Raw genomic sequence first — 21,668 nt, forward strand, 5'->3', positions numbered from 1 at the left:
AGTGGAAGTAAAAGCCTTACGGGCTCAGAGTCTGCTTTGCTTTAGAAGGATAATCCCTTTCTCCCCTCTGCACAGTAAAAATCAGTTTTCTTTTTTTTTTTTAATTGAATCCCCGTGCTGTGGAGGCTTACTTTCACTCACTGCTTCGCGACGTAATGAAAACGTTACGCGCGAGCGTTGAGGTGTCCCCAGGGGATGCCGGGAAGCATATCTCCTCCCGCTCCCCTGGGTCCTAGAGACCGCCGCACTCTAGGCGTCTCTGACGGAGCGGGGCAGGCAGCCTAAGGCTGACGCGTTCGCTCGCGGCTCCGACACCCGCTCCTGTTATATTAAAATCCGAAGTTTACTCACCTGATAACGCTTGCATGTCAATAAATACATATACTTTACAGACGCGTGAGCGTGCTGAACCCCCGTGAGGTAAGCACTAATTCCTCATTAAATTAGATAAGTCAAGAAGACAACAGGCGTAATACAAATAATCATTTTTGGTAATACTGAAGTAATCCCCGAAACTTATCATTAAATAAGAGACAGGTACTTATCTCAAAATGGCAGCAAAAAGAAAGAGGCAGAGGACTATCATGGAGGGTTCTTATACTGCGACCTGCTCTCGGATGGGTGGATCAGGAGAGTTCAGGACTACTAGGCCCCGGAGGGTCATGGGGGTGGTAGTGCAGAAAAGAACAGTGGCGTTAGAACTTTTAAAACCTCTCATATTTGGTATTTTTTTACATAAGGAAGGAAAAAAAAGAGCAAATGTTACGGTTTAAAATGTTTTGTTGAAAATGCTGAATGGCAGTAATTAAAGAGTAAAGCATAATGCGAGCCTCCTGTCTTGTCATAGAATTACTTTTATTGCTGAATCAAATTTGGGAACGTCCACAAGTTACATAATATGCAGAACTCGCACAGCATCAGAAGTTAGTTAATTTTGTCAAATTTCCACCATAAGACCTCTCTGCATTACCCATTGCCTAATCCCGATGCATGTGATGGAAGCACGATATCGCAAAAAGCATTAAAATTCTAGCCTCCTCAAATTGTAATCAAACTTAAGAAATTTGAAAAACTAGCATGTTTAATAAAAGACTATTTGTATGTTCACTCTTCAGCAACAAAAAAAAAAAAAGCCAAGCTTCCATAGAGACACCACATACAAAATGACATTAGATTTGGGAACAGCAACAAGAAAGTCTGATGCAGTTTTTCTTAATTTCTAAGGATAGAGCTTTACTCAACTACAAAGAATTAAGTCAATAATAGCCAAAGAAATTCACCCAATAGCACTGGGAAATCAACTGGTGTGCATTTTGTTAAACAAAGAGATGCCCTCCAAAAACAATATTGAAAGAAACAAATAACTCAGTAGAGCACCTACAGCATTTAGATGTACCTCCAGCATTTAGATGTACCTCAAGTGTTAAATTACCCATGTTAAATCTGTATGAGAATGCACCCGATCTACTGAATCTAAGAAATTATCTGAAAAAACAAGGAAAGCAACCTTCTAGGATTACAAACACGTGCAGAGTATTTGCAATCCTTTCACCAATTCACTTTTCTTATAGACAATATATAGTAACATCGACTGGTAACAAGGTCTAGAGTTAAGTAGAGAATGTAGACGTAAGTTTTCCTAATCTTAGCAATGAAGTACTTTGAATGAAGCTTTGTGCGGTTTCTTACCCTATTGTTGGATTGATGTTGGGGTCAAAGCTGTCTTCCACAAACCGCCACACAATACTCGATTTACCAACTCCAGTGTCCTAAGAACAAAAAAAAGCACAATTATGCACACAAAAAATATATATCTTTCTATGGAGGCTAAAAAATGAAAATCATCTCGGTAACAGCCTATTTAACGAAATTATCTTTTTCAGACAATCTGGACATTGTGCATCAAAAAATGTGTTCACTACCATCATTTGGTGGAGGGCCTTAGTCTGACTTTCAGACAACTTTCAAACGAGCCAGGTTCACCATAATTTTCTCAGCAGTCTGAATCAGATAATTCTCCAGTGTTATATGAAAATGAATAACCGCAAGTCTGTGTTCACACACACACAAAAACAGTTTCTAAACATTGAAGGTTGCAAAGTGAAAAACCATAAAGTCTCAAGAAATGTCAAAGGTTAGAGCACCACTATAACTTGCATTAAAGGACGTGATGTTCACAATACATCCATAACTACCTCAATTTAATAGCTTTCACTATTTCTGGGTGTTCCCACTGAGGGAGAGCTGCAGAATAATTGAATTAGTCTCAATTCCCATTTCACTGACACCATGCAATTAAAAGACTTTGGAAACTTATTGGCGACGGAATGCGTTATATGGGGACCATCTCTTTATTTTGTGACACTTTAGAGTTTGTTACGTTTACATTTGTAGTATTTAATACTTTTCAAAGCTTCACACTGCCTCAAATTATGTAATTTCGCCCATGTCAAGATGAAAGTGCGAACATGACAACTTCATTGGTGTCCATGCGAGTTTGTTTCAATTAGTTAATTATGTGAATTTATTTTGTGGTTTTCCAAATGCATTTCCCCAGAGTGAGAAAGTTTATGTTTGCAAGAGAACGTGAGTGTATGCGGGGGCAATGGAGGTGGAAAATAGGTGAGCTCAGGCGGAACCCCCTCCCGCCCCTCCCAAATATTAAAAAATTAAAAAGTATGGCCATGTCCATTTCCTGCTTTCTAAGGGTTGCAAGATATCGACCAACACAAATCGGTCTTTTTTTTAAATGCGACCTTCAGAAAGCAGGAAAATGACATAACCGAAAAGAATTGGGTCCATCAGGGGAAAATATGTCAAATTGCAAGCTACTTAACAGGCATAATGCTGCAAAATGACTCACTGTACTGCAAGCCAACGATCATTGTGAATAATCCTGAATTTCCAGCCAATTAAACTTATGAAGCTTATATTGGAATATCAAGCACATTCATCAAGTGTGAGAGGTGTCACTGTGCAAAAAAGTGACTGCCCACTATTTCCGTCTTTATGCTTAGACCATAGAGGCTACTCAATATGAAACCAGAAAAATTGTTTGGGGGAATTTTAGCACATTAGCTGACATGCAAACAAAGCTTTGCAAACATTCTTTCACTTACATTACGTTGTAATGAGGATTACCACAGTTTACAGCACGGGGAGTCTTGATTCCATCAAAGACAGTGTCGAGCATTATGCTTCAACTTCTTTATCTCTACATCTTTAGCAGTTTCAACAATTCAAACTTCTTAAACGGAAAAACAAATTTGATGAAAAACTACAACTCCCAACAAAGTCTCTCAATCCATAAGTCCTGTATATGGAACCTGGACCTCACTTCCTGCTTAGGTCCCTTCCTATTCTTCATTGGATGCTATGGATAGTCTCACAGAAAAAGTCAAACTCCTGAAAACAACTTCCACTTGAATCATCCTCTGGCTAGAAAGGGAACTCACAACGTGTCCATGCTGCTAGTGGCTTCTCTGCTCCCCGTAGCCATTCTGCTGATGCCTTCTGCTGTCATTCGTGTCCTCCACTGAGGAGGAAACAGACATGCAGTCAGGGTGGGAGTATGCAACAACACAGCATTACTGTATAATCAGTCACAATATGAACTAAACAAACTGAGCATACTGCCTGGGCGGGAAATGATGCTTGCCTCTGTGTCTTTAATAGAATCAAGACTCTGGGCCTCATTACGAGTCCGGCGGCAACCGAGACGGTAAAACTGCCTGGTTACCGCTGGACTCGTATTACCATTCCGCCTCTGTGATTCTCGGAATTACCGGGGCATTACAACCCCGGTGTCCCGGGAATTCCGGCGGCGGAATGGTGTAAATCCCCATTGAGTCCTATGGGACTCAATAGGAATGGGGATCATGGAAACACCGGCACCAACTCGTGATGGTGCCGGTGTTTCCTCGTCCGCCTGCAGGTGGGCGGTGGTAAACCCGCCAGATCAGACCTGGCGGGAACGCCACCTCCTGCCTGCATGACTTGGGATCGGGCGGTCCGGAATTAACAGTGGCGACGGGTTTACCGCCACTGTTATTTCCGGAACGCCCGACCTTTAATGAGGCCATCTTTGTACTGTAAGCTGGGGTAATCTTCATTCCAAGTGAAAACCAGAGGCGAGCATTATACTTGTTCAAAGCTCTGTACCACCGAGTAGCTTGAAATAGAATGCCTTGAACGTATCATTCGTCAAAATCTGCGTCTCTCAGAATGTCCACTAGCGGCACACCTGCGCTGAATAAGCCACTGCTCCTCTAACCGAATGCCTTCTCAAATTTGGACAGGTAGACCCTCGCCTGCTGCATTTTCTCACGCACCCACCGGTTATAGTTGCACACCCCACTGCCTTATGAGGTTACCTACACGCTATAAGCAACTGCGCCACTTCTGGGGATCTATGATCAGATGTCCTGAACACGAATGCATGACACCAGGCACAGCGGAGGCTACGCTGACAAGTAGGGGTAGGAGATCAAAAACAAAATAGCTTTTGTCCTCTTAGTTATAGTAAAATTAACGCTGTTGGGATGATAAATCTCCCTATCCCGTGCCTTAACATCAGAAACTCTACTACACGAGACGAGGCCAAGTAGCTCAGCCAGCTTCCCTGCAAGCTGCATGACCGACAGGTGTTTATCCGCTGGCCAATCCCTCAGAAATTGCAAAACTATATTCACGTCCCACAGATGAACAAGTTACTTACCCCTGGTCACTTTCTTTTGACTGGATGTTCCTTCAAAGTATTGCTCATTTTTGACAGGTTGCCCAGCTTCAGCAAAAAAATAATTTGGCAGAGGGCGCTGTGCGTCGAGTCGATGTCCCTTGAAGGCCTCCTTCGAGGAGGAGGTCATCGAAGGCATATATGGTATGCGTGGCACCCATTTGCCTCAGTTCTGTTTTTCCACCTTTAACAGCACAGACATCTGCAAAACACGGGAGTGTCCGTACTCAGCCTTGATGGAACGGAAGCTGTAATAGCATGGGAACCTCTACTGAGCGGTAGGATGGGAGGGAGATGAGGAATACGTGGGAGGAACATCCAGTCGAAAGAACGTTACCAGGGGTAAGTAACTTGTTCTTCAAATGAATTTTGGCCTCCCACGTATTCCTCATCTTTGACAGACTCCCATAGCAGTATTTGGTTTGGAGGAGGGAGTAAAATTTGAATGGATATATTTTCATGGACAGAGTGCAGGACTGCCTGACAGAGGGAAGATCCCAGGCAAGAATGCTTTGGGAATGTATGGATGGTAGACCACGTTGCCGCTTCACAAATGTTCTTAATTGGAACGCCCCTTAGCAGGGCTGGAGAGGTAGCCATGCCCCTGGTGAAATGTGCCCTTAAACCAGGAGGGTTTTCCTTGCCAGCCTGAAACATTCTGAGAATGCCAGAATGAGCCACCTCAATAAGGTCTGTTTAGTAACAGCCTGACCCCGCTTATGTTTGTTTGTTTATTTTATTTGTATAGCGCTCCAGACCCGTGGGTAGAAGGGCACTTAAAGAGTCCGGTACAGGAATAAGGTATACATTTTACATGGTACAGCAATTACAATTTACAACACTTTACATAATTTACCCGCTTGTAACATAGTCAGCAGGTTCATAGGAGATTCAGAGTTGATCGCTACTCTTTGTTCAGTAGCCAGCAAATATCATGTTTCCTAAAGCTTGGGAAGGGCTCAATGGTTTTGATGTGGAGGGGTAGGGAGTTCCAGAGAAGTGAGGCAAGTACTGTGAAGCTAGTGCCACCTGCTCTATTTAGTGTGAATCTAGGCACTACCAAGCATAGGGAATTGGATGACCTGGTAATTCTGGGAGTGCATTTCATAGTGAATTTGTTAGTAAAATATGGTGGGGCTAGGTGGTTTAAGGCTTTGTAGGTGAGGCATAAGGTTTTTAAGTCAATTTTTTGTTGAATAGAAAGCCATTTACATGCTTTCCTAGTTATGGAGATGTGCTCTCGTCTTGCGATGTTGAGTGCTGCGCCCGCAGTGCATTGTTCTGGAGAACCTGGAGTTTGTTGATTATTGATTAGTTGGCACCTAGGTAAAGACTGTTACAATAGTCCAGTTTGGACTGTATGAGTGCTCTGGCAAGTGTGAGGCAGCTCTGGGACGAAAGGAAGGGTCTGCAAGCCCTTATCAGTTTGCCGGTATAGGCGGTGGCTGAGGCGGTCATATTGGTTTGTTTGGCGAGGTTGGTGTTGGCATCAAGGTACAAGCCTAAGGTTTTCACACTTAACAATGGCGATGGAGTTGCCATCGATAGTAATGTTGTTGTAGTAAGGACTGAGTTTGGAGAGGTTGCTCGGAGAGCCGACAAGGAGAAGCTCCGTCTTCTCGTCATTTAGACAGAGGCCGTGAGTGGCCATCCGTGCCTGAATGATGGAGAAGATTTCATTGATTCGGGTGACGTCTGTGTTATAGTTACCAGAGATGGTGAGGAGTATCTGGGTGTCATCTGCATAGTTTGTGTAGGTGACACACAGACGGTCCAGTTTGTCGAATAGCAGCTTTTTAAATATGTTATACAAAGTCGGGGAGACACAGGAGCCTTGTGGGACTCCGCATGTGATGGGGATGGGGTCCGCTGCAGATGTGGAGAAAACTCTCATGGTCCTGTTCGCCAGGCAGGATTGTATCCAGGAGGTGGCGGAGGGGGAGAAAGGGGCTGCGGTAGATAGGTGGCTACATAAGATTTCATGATCGCCTAATCAAAGGCTGCCGAGAGGTCTAATAGGAGTAGGATAGCAACCTTACCTTTATCTTTGATTTCATCAATCTGGCTTTTGAGGTCGACAAGGGTGCTTTCTGTGCCATGTTGAGGTCTGAAGCCAGATCGACGTATACCTAAGAGGTGGTTGGATTCTAGATGCTCCTGGATTTGGAGGTAAGCAACTTTGTCCAGTATCTTTAGCAGGAATGGGACAGTGGTGATGGGTTTATAATTGGTGGGTATGGCTGGGTCAAGTGATGGAGGGGGGAGAGCCCAGGATTGTTTTAGGTTACTAGGGACTGAGTTATTAGCGAAAGAGAGGTTGATAGGTTTAGTGATGAAAGGGGAGAGGTCTCTAGCAGCATCTTTTATTATCTGGGCGGGACAGCTGTCCCCTTTGCAGTTGGAGGGTTTTAAGGAGGAGATGATGTTTTGGACTTCTGTAGTAGTGACTTTTTTTAAAGGTAAAGCCTGTATTAAGATCGGTGGGTGGAGATGAGCTTGGGCTGGTGGACTTGCTGCTAAAGAGCTGTTGACGTTTGTCCTCGATTTTAGTTTGGAGTCCTAAGATTTTGGAGTTAAGGGCGTTCTGGATGCTTGTGCACCAAGGCTCGTCTTTTGTGCAGGTGTCTAAAGGTGGATTAGGGTTCTCTAGTTCCTTTAGTATTTTGAAGAGTTCTTTGGTGGAGGAGCCTGCTTGATCTATTCTGACGTTTATATGTGTCTTTTTTAGTGCAAATTATCTCCTTTTTATATAAGGCAGATGTATTCCTGAGGTTGGATTTGTTTTCCACTGATGGGTTAGTTTTCCATATGAGTTCTAGTTTAGCTTTCTGTTTCCTAAATTGTTTAAGTTCTGGGGTGTACCATGAGTTTAAGTGGGCTATTGGTTTACTTTTGTATAGTTTGAGGGGCAATGGTATCGATGGCACTGGCCATGGACTTGTTAAAGGTGTCAACCAGTAGGTTTGCTTCAGCATTGGCCGGTAGTGCATTTAGGGCTGGTAGGACCAATGGTAGTAGTGCCTCGGCCGTGATATTTCGTTTGTTTCTGGTCGGGCAGGCAGGTGCCATTGGGCATTTTTCGGGAGCTACCTGATTGATGTTAATTTCGAGGTGGATAAGGTAGTGGTCTGACCATGTGAGAGGTTGAGGGTCATTGCAGATAGTGTTGCAGTTGAGAGTTGCTACCCAATCGATAGTTCTGCCTTTCTGGTGAGTGGGTAGGGTACTGTGTTAAGTGAAGCCATGCTCGGTAAGAGCGTTCGCTAGTGATGCAGCTGGGGCATTGTTAGGTCGTTGTAGCCAAGATTAAAGTCGCAGAGGAGAATAGATTGTGCTAGTTTCTTGGGGTTTTTGGCAATGAGTGACGTGATATCTTCTTCAAAGACTCCAGGTGGGCCTGGTGGTCCGTAGATAAGGTGAAAAGTGATCATACTTGTGGGAGAGTTTTGTAACTGGACTGTCAGTATATCCAACGAAAAGTTGGTCATAAATGTGTAGCTTAGACATTCTAGATATATAAAAGCTTAACGCTCTCAGAGGGTCTAACCTATGTAGTCTTTCCTCCTCCTTGCCAGGATGAGGTGGGGTAATCAAAACAATTTTCTGACCTATATGAAAATCAGAAATGATTTTGGGCAAAAATGAAGGTTTGACCCTTAAAAATAACCCTAACCTTGTGGAAGAAGGTAAAGGGTGGCTTGGACGAAAGTGCCTGCATCTCGCTCACTCTATGGGCTGAAAGCTACCAATAGAATGGTTTTAAAGATTAACAACCTTAAAGGATGAGTGTAGAGGTTCAAAAGGTGCACACGTTAGGAATTTTAGAACCAGATTAAGGTCCCAAACTGGAACCTAGAAAGGAGATGAGGGGGCGGGGGTGGGGGGGAACACCTTAGTTAGTGACTTTAGAATTTGTGTCATCAGTGGAATTTTGAAGTAGGAATATTCCTCGGACGAGCGCTTAAAGATGACAGCGCCACCAAGTAGCCTTTAATAGTACCAATCTGGAGACCCAGATTGGCTAAGGATAGAAGAAAGGATAAACCATCCTGTGTTTTACATAGAAAAAGGATCTATATTCTTTTCTCTGCATCAGTTGCAGAATTTATTCCAACGCCAACAGTACAAAGACTTGGGTGTTGGCCTTCTGGCCGAAAGCAAGACCTCCATTACGTCACCCGGGAGGTCCCAATCTGTACAGCTCAGCCTTTCAGAAACCAAGCATTAAGGTTGAGTGTTTTGACCTCTGGATGGAGAACCCGACTCTCCTCTCACGAGAGAAGGTCCTCTCTTTGTGGAAGATGCATGGGAGGACCGATGGATATGTCAAGAAGGTCCGGGTAGCAAGTCCTCCTGGCCCAATCCGGGGCAATTGGGATCATGCGTTTCCCGAACCTTCATCACATGAGGAACGACGGGGACTCGAGGAAATGCGTATAGGAGTGGAAAGCCTGCAGTCCACTACGAACGTGTCTCCTAGAGCTCCTCTTGGGGGAAATTCCCCCATGAGCAATACAGTTCGCACTTCCGGTTGATCCCGGTCGCGAACAGATTTACTGCAGAGGTCCCCCAAAGGGTGAAGACCTCTTGAAGGACTTCCTGAGCTAGTTCCGTCTCATGGGAGACTGTGCTCTGCCTGCTCAGAGTGTCCCCCGCCGTGTTCTCCTCTTTGGCTAGGTGAACTGCTGATAGGGAGATTCCTTCTGGAATTGCCCAGTAACAGAGCTGCATTGCCTCTGCACAGTAATAGTGACCCTACACCTCTCTTGTTGAGGTAGTACATGGCCACTGTATTGTCCGTCATTATCAGAACATTCTTTCCCCGTACTGAGGGCAGAAAGCCCTTCAGCGCTAGTCTGATTGCCCTCAGTTCCAAAATATTGATATTTAGTTTGGACTCAGATGGAGACCAACGACCGCTGACCGTCAGATCGTTAGCACGGGCTCCCCACCCAGGGAGTGAGGCATCCATCAATACTGTCATCTCCGGCTATGGTTACCAAAAGGGTACTCCCTTCAGAATGTTGTCCTCGCAGGCCCACCACAGAAGACCCTGAGCGACCCTGCTTGGCACCTGAAGTAAGTCCGACATCTTTCCTGAGAACTGGGACCATTGAGTTCTTAAAGCCCATTGAAAGGATCTCATTCTCAGGCGGGCCTCTGCCACCAGAATAATTAAGGATGCCATAAAAAAAAAAAAAAATTTAAATAGAGGCCGGTAGACTGGGCATTCTGAAACTTGGTAAGCATCTGAAGAATGTCTTGAGCCCTCACAGGTGGCAAGCCCTTCCCCAAGGATTTATCTAGTACACCTCTGATGTACTGGAATTTTTGAGGTGGTGTCATTTGGGACTTGTAATTGAGGGAGAAGCCTAGTCTGTGAAGAGAGTGGCAGGCGACGTCGAGATGATCCCAGTCTTTTTCAGGAGAACGTGCCCTGATCAGCCAATCGTCCAGGTAGAGATAAACGTCGATTTCGCCCCCTATCTCCCCCTCTCCTGAGACTCACTGCCACCACTGCCACCAGTTTTGTAAAAACCCCCGGGGCAGAGGTTAGCCAGAATGGCAGAACTCGAAATTGATGACAACTGCCAACTGTAAACCTCAGGTATTTTCTGTTTTCGAGATGGATTGGCACATGAAAATAAGCACCCTGAAGGTCCACTGACACCAGCCAATCCTGGATTTGGAGGGCCTGAAAGATCTGAGAAAGTGTAACAATCTTTAACTTGTCCTTCCTGACGAACTTGTTAAAGTATCTGGAGTACAAGATGGGTCTCAGTCCTCTGTTCTTCGTGGGTATAATAAAATAATAAAAAGGGAGTACCATTCCTTGTTACTCTCCTCTACAGGCATTGGTTCTATAGCACCTTTATCTACAAGGGTTAAACTGTCCTGCACAAGGAGCAGTTCCAGAATCCTCAAAGAGTGGTTACCCGTTGGATTGTTCCGAGGTCTCCTTATAAAAAGGCAGTAACTGTGGGCTACGGTTTCTAGAGCCCAAGCATCCGAAGTAATGTCTCGCCATTCTTCCAGATGCTGAGACAGTCTGCACCCCCACTGGTGAACTGTGACTCAAGACCTCAGAGAGGTTTTGAGGCGGCTGACGCAGTGGTCGATGGTAAGGAGGCTGCGGCTTGAGCTGGTTTTGCACCTCTACCTCGTCCACCACGAGGACATTTTCTCTGGCCTCTTTGACTGGCCATTCCTCTCGCTCTTCCAACTGAGGAGTAGTAGCAAAAAGACCTAGCCCCTCCAAGGTTGCCCACTACGACGAAAAGGCTGAGGTTGCCCAATAGCGGTGCCTAAAGATTTGGCTGCCGCCTTTGAGGTTCTTCAACTTCTCAATACTCTTGTCAGCCTTTTTGCTAAAAAGGTGAGACCCGTCAAAAGGCATGTTGAGAAGTCTGGACTGCACATCCGGTGCAAAAAAAGACTTTCTCAACCACACAAACCGGCACATAATGCTGCTGGTAGCCTTGGCTCTGCTGATGCCATCAGCACAATCCAAACCTGACTGAAGAGACTCACATGGCCTCTTTGCCGTCTCCATCATCTCCTTCGGGAATGTGCTCTGCCGCCATAGAAATGCAGTCCAGTCCCTTAGAGTGAATGTAAACTTTGCGAGGGCACAAGTGGAGTGGGCAGATTTTAGTGCCATGCTCCCTGCTGAGAATACCTTCCTTGCCCATGCATCTATGCGTTTGTCGTACCCATCAGGAGGGATGGTAGGGTACGCCGCTTGTTTTGATGTTGCAGTAGCTTCCTGCACCACCACTCTCCGGGGTGGGGCGTTTTGACAGGTAGTCTGGGTCACTACTGGAAGGGCAGTAATTCTTAGTTACGTTATTTTCAACTGTCGGATTGGTCTCCGGAGTTTACCAGTTGCTAGCCACCCTTTTCTGCAAGGTTATATGGAAAGGTAAGATGGGATCTGACTGTGGACCATTGTCAAGAATGCCAGTAAGGTCGTGCTGTTCATTTGGTAATGGAAGCTTACTCCAACCCACGTAATCCACCACCTTTTACATGAGCTGCCTAAAGGCATGCTCCCCAGCCTCTGGTTTCCCAAACTCTAGTTCAGGCGAGGTATCTACCCCACTTGTAGTCTGGAAATTATCGTATGTCTCGAGTGATTTATTCCCAGGCTCGAGGGCACGGAAGATTTTGGACAAGACCTTTCTTTTCCGGCTTCTTTCAAAGGCTTAGTAGGAGCATGGCTAGGTTTTTGCTTTTCGAAATTTGTAAGCATTTCAGCCCTGAAGGCTCCTCAATCTGAGGGGATTTCTTGGTTGGGCAAGCAATTCTTTCGGGGGAAGCAGACGACTAAGTCGACCTATGGTGCTTTCTTCGATGAAGTAGAGTGGTGTGAGCCACTCCTCGATCGGGACAATTTGACCTTCTTCCTCCGAGGAGAGTTCCTCTCGACTCGTCAGTCGAAGTTTTCACAGATCGGAAAGGGTATTTCTTGGGGATTTTGCCTACCTTCAAGTTCCCGTTCCGTTCACTCAAGGCCATTCCAGTCATGGACTGGCACTCAGAGGAGTCAGAGGTACCATGGTCGCTCTGAGGCATCACAAGCAGATACGGTGCGGCTCAGTCAGGGACATTTTCGATCCACAATCCCGACACTTTTTAAAACCGGACTTTGGAGTCACCTGTGTCGATGAAGACATTTCTCGATGTCGAATATTAACATCGAAGATTAACAAAGTACGTCACCAGACGTCAGGCGTGCCGAATTTCTTCGAAGCTCTCGCAGAAAAACAGAACTGAGGCCAACGGGTGCAGCACATGCTATATATGCCTTCAATGACATCCTCAACGAAGGCCTTTGAAGGACATTGGCTCGACACCATCGACACACGGCTCTCTCTGCTGAGAAAAGAATTCCAAAGCAGCTGAAGCTGGGACAACATGTCAAAGATGAGGAACACGTGGGAGGAGACAATCCATTCGAAATGCACACTTGGGCGGGGGTGGGGGGTATCTCCAAGCTTCACCCCTCATGAGCCCGACTACAGCCGGATAGTCTCCCACCGGTGCCCAGTCTATTGCGGCATGCCTTGCTGATATTGCTGATCTGTAGACACAGTGTCCTGAAAGCTTTCCCTCCTTCTAGAATGGTGGCTAGGAAATGGAGGACAGTTACAATAGGGCCAAACCTGGATGAAGACCTCGGCCCCCCACAACAGTCCTCCCTCTTGCTCCATGCCGTGTCATAGCTCCTGCGGGTAGAGGGTGTCCATGACTCCCTTGATAAGCTGGGCAGCCTCGCCCGAAATGCCAGGCATGACCCCATCTGTACCAGACCTAATCACTGTGGACTACTTTGACCCACTCAGCAGTACTCCCATCCATAACAAAGCTGCATTTCAGAAACAGCAAAATGGCTGCGCTGGCTCCTTCAAGCACCACTGCCTCACACCAAAACTGTGTTTTGCAACTACAAAAATATGGCTGCACCATCTTGCCAAGCACATATTGGGCAGGATGTAACAAGGGGGCACTCTGAAAAAGCTTGCCAGTGTGTTGCTTACACGTACAAAATAAGGAGAGTGAAAAAGCGCTGCTGCTTTGCTGCAAGGCCAATGTTCCCATTGAAAAAGGGAATATTTCACATTGAAAAGGATGCTGCTCGGACGCGATTTTCATCTGTTTTTAATCAAACTACTTTTATTAATAAGGCCTTGCTATGCCCATCCATATCCACATTGTGCTCCATCAGAAAAGAGCAGTATCCCTGAATGACAGGCTGCGTCAGCCAAATCTAGGAAAATAAACAAAAGCTTTACTTCTGCTACACGGAAAAACGCTTGACTTGCTACAAAATGTCAAAGATCACTCTTTTAAAAGAAATTCTAGCTCTCTGCGCACATGTCAATCTCAAGAGACCTTGGACTTGTACAGACTGTTGTGTACAAGAAGCTAACTATGACTATGACTACAAAATAACGTGGAAGTGCAGATGGAAGAGACGAACCAAATTTGCAAGAAAAAGGCCAGCAGCACTACATGTTAAATGTATTTTTGCAAATAAAGAAAAATATGTGTTTAAAAGAGTATGTTGGATTAGGCCCTGCCCTTATCTAGCAATGTGAAGGGGTTTTGCTGTGAAAGATATGAGATATCTTATTCAACAGGCTTTATTCTGATCTAACAAAAATAAATAAAATAAGGAATTCTAAAGGCAGTGGTTACAGGGGGGAAAACCACCCAAAAAGGTTTCTGCTTGGGGGATGCTAGCAACAGAAGGCCCCTCACAGTAGATCCTAGAACACACAAGTGATAATTGCTACCTTGGCAGACTTGGGTCTGGGCTGAGCCCTCTTACAATAGAAATTCTGGGACAAGAGTATGTGAAAAAGAAAAATCACACCTCCCCGCGACTTCTGTTGGGAGTTTACAAGCCAACTCAGCCTTGGAAGCTATGCCCATATATGGGGAATACTGAACATTTGCCTCCAAAGACTATATTATTAATAAACTGTTAAGACTTATCTTTGTAACAGGACTTTGCAAAAATGTAAAACGTTAGCAGGGTGAATGTCATGTTGTGGCTTATAATGTAAGATGTTGTAGCTTTCACTGCTATATAGGGAACAGAAATGGCAGGGAATTGGGTATTCCATGAAAAGTGTACAGGATGACAATGTAAGATTTTTTTTATATAACATTTTTTATTGTTTTACATCACATCAAAACAACAACGTGTAGGGACTAGCATATCTCAAAGCTCAATCATTAATAGGTTCATTGTCAATAACCCATAACATTTCCCCCAAGTCTTTAGTATGATTAAACCTCATCACCTTCGCTGCGTCTAGCGGGATCTAGGGTCCTTCCTCTTCCCACCTCCCCCATATCCTGTCTGCCTTTACAGGGCAGCCTTTGGTGGTGTATATTCTGTGTTCTATCATTGCACATATGTCCATGTCCATTGCTCATTGCCCATTGCCCATTGCTCCATTGCTCCATTGTTCCATTGTTGGGGACTCCGGGGCTCCCCCTTTTTGCGCTATGTTACGCTTCATCAGTCCCGCTGCTGTATTCAGGAGCAACCTTTCCCATTTATTAAGAGCAATCTCGTCCGGAATACCCAGGATGAGAATCTTTGGGTCCAGTGGTACGTGGCACGTAAGGATCTTATTAAGTTCATTACAGCATTCGTTCCAGAAAGTGTTGAGTCGGGGCATGCCCATAGAATGTGAAAAAAGGTCCCCTCTTCCTCTCCGTATCGGGGTTCAAGGCTCTCTTCCACCTATATAATATCGTTCTGGGGTAATATACTCTATGCAAGATTTTCTATTGGACCAGCCGAAGCCTGGATCCAGTCTTCTGGGTCTATCTCCCCTACGTCCACCTCCCATTTGGCCTTTAATCCCGTCGGTTCAGGTGTGGCAAAGGATGTGATAGCATTGTATAGAATGGAGGTGCATTTGGTGGGGATGAAGGCTGGTAGCATGTTGCTCTCTATTGGTGTGTAGTCTGGGATACTGGCGTCTACAGGTATATGGTTTCTCAGGGCATGGGCATGGGCCAGCTATACATAGTGGTATCGCTCGGTACCCGGGAGTTGGAATTTTTGCTGGAGGGCTTCAAACGAGGCCAGTTCCCCCTCATCAAGAATGTCTTCAACTCTCAGAATCCTGGTCCTTACCCATCGGGGCCACAGGTCAAGCCTCCTTATCTCGGACAGATTGCCATTTCCACACAGGGGTTGTGCCGTGGTTATTTTATTTTCCCACCCTACGAATCTATGCGCTTGCTTCCAAACAGCAAGAATGTGAGTCGTGGTCGTTGGTGGGGGGGTCTCAGGAGGGTTTGATATAGTAAGTGCCGTGGGTCGGTGCCATGCATAGAGGCGACCTCAGCCCAGATGTGGGGGAGTTCCCTTTCTCCGTGGAGCAGGTCATTGACCACTGCAAGTTGCGAAGTAATAGGTTTGGAGGCGGGGAACCACAATCCCACCCTACCAGATCGATCTTTGGAGCGTGGTTAGCGCTATCCTTGGTTGGCGACCACCCCATAGGAGTTCACGAAGGAGGGTTTCTACCCGATCGAAGTTGGAGTCTGGGATCTTTAGTGGGGCATTCTGTAAGACAGAGAAACCTTGGGAGAGTCATCATCTTAAAGAGCACGGCTCTCCCCACGGGTGCGAGGGGGAGAAGCTTCCAGTGGTGGACGTCACTGACAAAACGGTCAAGCACCGGTTGAATGTTATGTGTTGCATAAGCAGTGAGGTCCGTTGTCACCCAGATATCGAAAAGCCCTGCGGCTCCAATCGGTACAGGCCTTCCTGGGAGTCGACCTGCGCTCCTCCTTTCACTGGGAAGAGGACTGATTGCCCCCAATTAATTTTAAGCCCACTAAATTCACCGAAACGGATAAGCATTTGTGTCACTATAGGGCAGGACCGGGCTGGGTCCCCAGATATATCAGGAGGTCGTCTGCGTACAAGGAAATTCGGTCCTCATGCCCTTCAGGCCATCTAAATCCTGTCCAAGCTGCATTTTGGTGGAGCCACAGGGCGAGAGGCTCAATTGCCAGGGCAAAGAGAAGGGGAGAGAGGGGGCAACCCTGTCTCATGCCCTTTCCCAGAGGGAAGGACCGAGAGGGCCAACCATTCACCCCGACCTCCGCCTGAACATTTGTGTACAGTAATTTTACCCATCCCAGGAAGCCGTCGCCAAACCCCATGCATCTCATGATTTCCCAGAGGCTGTCCCCCCTGACCGAGTCGAAGGCCTTTTCGAAATCTATTGCCAATAAGGCGAGAGGGGCGTCGATGACTGGGGCCCGCTCTAGCGCCAAGTGGAGTCGACGCAGATTCATTTGGGTCGATTTGTGTGGCATAAAGCGACATTGATCCGGGTGGATCAGGGTGTGGGCCACTGGCTGCAGTCGATTGGCTAGGAGTTTGGCTAGGACCTTGGCTTCACTATTGATTAGTGAGATAGGCTTGTAAGAGGTGCACATTTCCGGGGGTTTATCAGGTTTGGGAATGACCACAATAGTGGCTTTACATAGTTCTGGTGGGAGGGTGCCTTGGTCACGGGCGCCGAGGAGCATTTTGTAGAGGGGAGTCGCTATTTTGTTCCCTCCAAGCTTTTGCCAAGCTTCGGCCGGGAATCCATTAGGGCCTGGTGTTTTCCCCGTTGGAGTTGCGTTAGGGCTTTGGCTTTTTCAGACTCGGAGAGATCGGAGTCTAATTCCGCTCGCTGTTGTGCTGTCAATGATGGGAGTACTACATCGTCTAGCAGGGTCGGGTCGAGTGGCGATGTCGGGGCTCGATGTAGTTCTGCATAGAATTGGGCGAAGGCCTCCGCTATTTCAGCATCCGTCTGGTACCTCTCATTACTTGGAGTAACAATTTCCCGGACGTAGCGTCTCCCCTCATCTCTTCTTTCAAGCCAGGCCAGCATTTTGCCTGCTTTGTCCCCCAATTCGTATATCCTCGCTCTGGAGTCCCAGTGGGCTTGCTTGACATTATCCAGCATGATATTTCTGAGGCTCCCCGTGGCTAGTCTAAGGGACCTTTGGGTCTGCGGGGTAGGGTCAAGAGCGTGCATGGTCTCGGACTGGATCATTTCCCCTTCGGCCTCTATTATTTTTTGGAGTCTCTCCCTCTTTTTATTCGCTACCCAGGAGATTATTTCTCCATGCAGTACTGCTTTGTAAACTCCCCACAACGTTACTGGGTTGTCCACTGCCGGTTCATTTATATCAAAATATTAATCGGAAACTTCTGTGAGGCGGTCCACCAGTTCAGGAACCCAAGGTGGTAGTTTAGTCTCCATGTTCTAGGAGGGGTTGTGCCATGCATTCGCATTTCTATCATTAGGGGGGGGGGGAGTGGTCCGAGATTCCACGGGGGAGGAACTCTGCGGATATCGCCCTGTGTAGGTCTGTGTTTGAGAGGAAGAGGTAATCGAGTCTAGAGAGGGAGCCGTGGGCACCCGAGTGGAACGAGTAACCTTTGTCTCAGGGGTGTAGTTCCCACCACACATCGCGAAGGCCCAGGGCGGACACAAAGTTAGACACCCTCGTGGGGGTATCCGGATTGCGCCCGCTAATGTGAGTACGATCTATGGTATTGCACATAACATCATTGAAATCTCCCCTCAGTATCCACCGATCTGGCTGGTGTTTTCCCATAAGAGTGGTTAGGTCATCCAATAAGTCCTGGCCCAATCCGGGCAGGGAATATATCGACACAATGGCCAATGTCTCCCCCCAGAGAGAACCCAGGATGAATACATAGCAACCTCGAGGGTCCTGTTCTACGACCTGTGGGGAGAACAGGAGTCTTGTGTATAAGGATAAGGGTGCCCCTGGATCCCATTGTGTACCCCGCGAGGAATGCGGCCCGGTAGTTGGTTCTCTGGAAAAGGGTACAGTGTGTTCCCGCTACGTGTGTCTCCGATCACAGGGCCACATCGGGAGAGTGTCTATTCAAGAATTGTCTAATCAGGTGTCTCTTAATTCCAGAGCCCATTCCATTCACATTCCAGGTGAGCAACCCGAGGGATCTGTGGCGGTCAGCCGGTGGTGAGTGGGTTTGTGATTGTGCCATCTAAAACTCGTGATGGAGGGCTTGATGGATGTCTTAACCGGGAGAGCTGCCTCCCTTGGTATATCTTGTGGGAGTAGGATCCCGATACATGGTGCTGCAGGGTGTAATGTGCACAGGGTTGTGATTGGGCGATTTTTTGAGGATGCCATAGTCCCGAACTAACAAAACATCATGAAAACATTCCCCTCCTCTCCCCTCCCAATACTCCACCCCAACTTGAAGTACCTGTCGCCCGAACATCACTGATCCTCCAAACATTAGGGGGTCAGATCACACTTTAACTAATGTCAGGAACAATGGAGAGAAGAAACAGTCTGCCCCATTTCCTGCGCCATTCGGTCGAGTTTCTTGTGTTGGAGCAATCCGCCCAGCAATGAAGCAAGTTCGAGGAACAGCGTATCGTTGCATAGCTGCGATCCATGAAGCTCCTTTGGTGTAGGATCATTGTCTGCTCATCTTTCATTCTGGTTTGCCCCCTGTTCCAGGGCTTCCGGTTCTAACCTTCCAGGATCTCTTACGGGTGAGGGACGGTCCTGTCCGGGCCGGGGTCTCCTTCTGTCTCTCGTCGGTCACGCATTCCAGTCGCCTTTGATGTGCATTTCCGCCCACTTCCATGCCTCCTGCGGGTCGGTAAAGAGTACCGTGGATCCCTTGTGATAAATTTTAAGCTGTGCTGGAAAGAGCAGCCCGTATTTGACGTTCATGAGGGCTAGCTGTCTCTTACGTGGTTCAAAGGATTGCCGTGCCCGTTGAACCTCTCGGGTATAGTCAGGGAAGAATGTGATTCGGGATCCATTGTGGGTAATTGTCTCGTTCGAGCGCGACATCTGGAGGAGGGCGTCTCTGTCCCGGTAGTTGAGCAGTTTAGCAATCACTGTGCGGGGTGGCGCTCCCGGGATTGGGCTACCTGAGGGCATCCTATGGGCTCTCTCAACCCAAATGAATTTAGAGAAAGAATGGGGTGCATAGATATCTGCAAGCCACTGTTCTAAGAATAGCTCCATGCTCTGCCCCTCTTCTCCTTCTGGTAGTCCAAGAATGCGCACATTGTTGCAGCGAGATCTGCCCTCTCCTTCATCGACTCTAGATTCCAGGGTTTTCAGGCGGGTCATGGCTTGCGACAGTTGTTGGTTGACTCCTCTGATGTTGTCTTCCGCTTCAGAGATGCAGTGTTCTGCTTCTCCTGTCCGGGAGGCGAGTTTTTGAAGGTCATGGCGTAAAAAGGAGATATCCGCCGCAATACTGTCCATTTTAATCTCCGTGGACGAGCGCAAGCTAGCAATAGTGGCCATCAAGTCCCTCAGCGAAAGATTGTCCTCGCCTGTGGGAGATGTCGGCTGCGTCGTTTGGCCCATCGGTGCCGGAGTGGTGGCTACCGCGTATTGATCTATGCTACTCTGCGTGGACGCTTTCTTTTGTCTATCTTTGCCCATGGCACCGGCAGTGTGGTTTCCGTGCCTCACTGTTGTAAGGGTGTTCCTTATTATGGTTGCGGAGGTACATGCAAAAACAACTGTGGTTTCGGGCCCCGGAACACTCCCTCACCCCTTGATTCCAGTCTTGTTCTGGTTCTGGTTTTCAGTACCAGTATTCCCGTTTGAATCGTCCCTTTCCTGCAGTTAGGACTCTCGGAGCTAGTGGGGCGTTGCAAAGGTGTGGGATGGGTGCCACGTTTAGTAGCGAATATTGCGGGTCAAGAACAGCAGGTCTTGAGGGAGTCTTCAGCGTCGTTTATATCTTGGTGCGTTTCCGGGGGGAAATCAGGCCTGTGTGATCAATCTTGCATCTAGCTGATTCCACACCTCCCGTATGGGAAGAATCTCTGGTGTGTACCCGGTGGATTCTTCCCCAGACGTATTTAGGTGGGCCCCCGGAACAGGGCACGTTTTTCATTAGTTTCAGGAGGTTTTCTTTTAATTATGAGTTTTCTCCGCTGTTCCCGTTTGTCGTACAGTGGGTTGGGGTCACCGCGTCGGGTGGGTCTCGTTCCCCTCAAAATTCCCCTTCGGTGTCCTATGGGGCGGGCAGTTGCTCCGCTGCAAAGTGCTCCCCCAGAGGCTTATTTGGTTCTGGTGTCGGTGCTCACTTCCCTCCGCTGAGTAGGTGGGGAGCGAGAGGGGGGGGTCCCCCCCCCCATGGGTCCAGGGCCGTGTCCGCGGCTCTCCTTCAGCGCAGCGCCACGGTTCTGCAGAGTAGTGTTCAGAGCTTCCCGAGCACTTACTTTGTGCTGGTGTCGGCGGCAGCGTGCTCCTCCCTCGCCGAATATATGGATGGTTCCTCGAAGTGCACCCTCTGGGGGTGGTTGGGGGGGGGGGTCAGAGGGGATTCCCCTCTCGGGTCTTGGGCCGGTTCCGCGGCTCTTTTTCAGTGCGGCGCCGTGGGGTAATGTTCGGAGCCGGGCAGTGTTCCAGGCAGTTGGGCCCCGGGGCCGCTCCCCCATGGCGCAGCGGGGCCGTCACTCATCGATTGCCCCCGGAGGCACCGAGGGTACTGAGGCCACAGGTCACGTCGCAGCTCGTCGGGGGGAAACAACACTCCCGGCCAGGCACCTTGCAGCACGTCACTGCGTGTTGTCGCCCCAGCTCAAGCACCGGATCTGTTTGTGTGTGCCGGCTTTCCTCCGCTGCACAGCGGCCGTCCCCAAAGCGTGGGCTATTGAGAGCGGGGCAGGGATCCCTTCAGTCCTCGGGTGCCGCCGGCCATCTTGGATCTTCCCGCCGGCGGACGTCTCCGGGTCTGTTTCACTGCGGGGGATTTCTCAGGGATTCCGCTGAGTTGATGTACCAAACTTGGCTTGTAGAGGGACCAGGCGGTCAGGAGTCGGGTCAGATCATTTGTGAGTCATCTCCACACGAAAAACTAGGATATTGTGCAGGATTTGTTTGGCGCCTGCCGGAGCTCCCTGGGCTCACGTCTCCATTGCTCGCTAGCTGACCACGCCCTCCGACAATGTAAGATTTAATACTGACATGCCTAATGATAATTCACACACACATGTAAAGTTATAGAATTTTAGGTTGAATATTTCACATTAAAAATGACTAACAATCATTAGAAGGGCGAAACAATGTCTTACAAATTGTAGAGTTGGACTGGCATGTTCTGCAGGAAGTATGTAACGTATGTAAGTAATTTGTTAAGATGTCCCCAACTGTACAAATGTGCCATTTATAGCAAAACTGGATTTTAGCTAAAGTAACTGTGGGAGGTACTGGACAATGTAAATCTCACATCATAAATCTGACATCATGCCCTTGAAACCCAACCAGTTGAGAGCCAGGCGTCAACTAATACCCCTGACCAATCCAGTTTTTTAGAGGCGTGCTTAGCTAAGCCTGCCCTGCCATATAATTCAAT

At 47.6% G+C, this 21,668-nt stretch overlaps 1 protein-coding gene across 1 annotated transcript in view; it reads right to left on the reverse strand.

Moving 5' to 3' along the window:
* The window catches only part of RAB22A (RAB22A, member RAS oncogene family), a 711,558-nt gene that overhangs the window by 609,627 nt on the left and 80,263 nt on the right, over positions 1 to 21,668 (reverse strand). Inside the window, exon 2 of the mRNA XM_069651074.1 lies at positions 1,690 to 1,769. Coding sequence (XP_069507175.1) covers positions 1,690 to 1,769 — 80 coding nt within the window. The remainder of the gene's footprint in view (positions 1 to 1,689; positions 1,770 to 21,668) is intronic.

Source organism: Ambystoma mexicanum, chromosome 3p (assembly GCF_040938575.1).
Source record: "Ambystoma mexicanum isolate Mex_15411 chromosome 3p, UKY_AmexF1_1, whole genome shotgun sequence".
NCBI lineage: Eukaryota > Metazoa > Chordata > Amphibia > Caudata > Ambystomatidae > Ambystoma > Ambystoma mexicanum.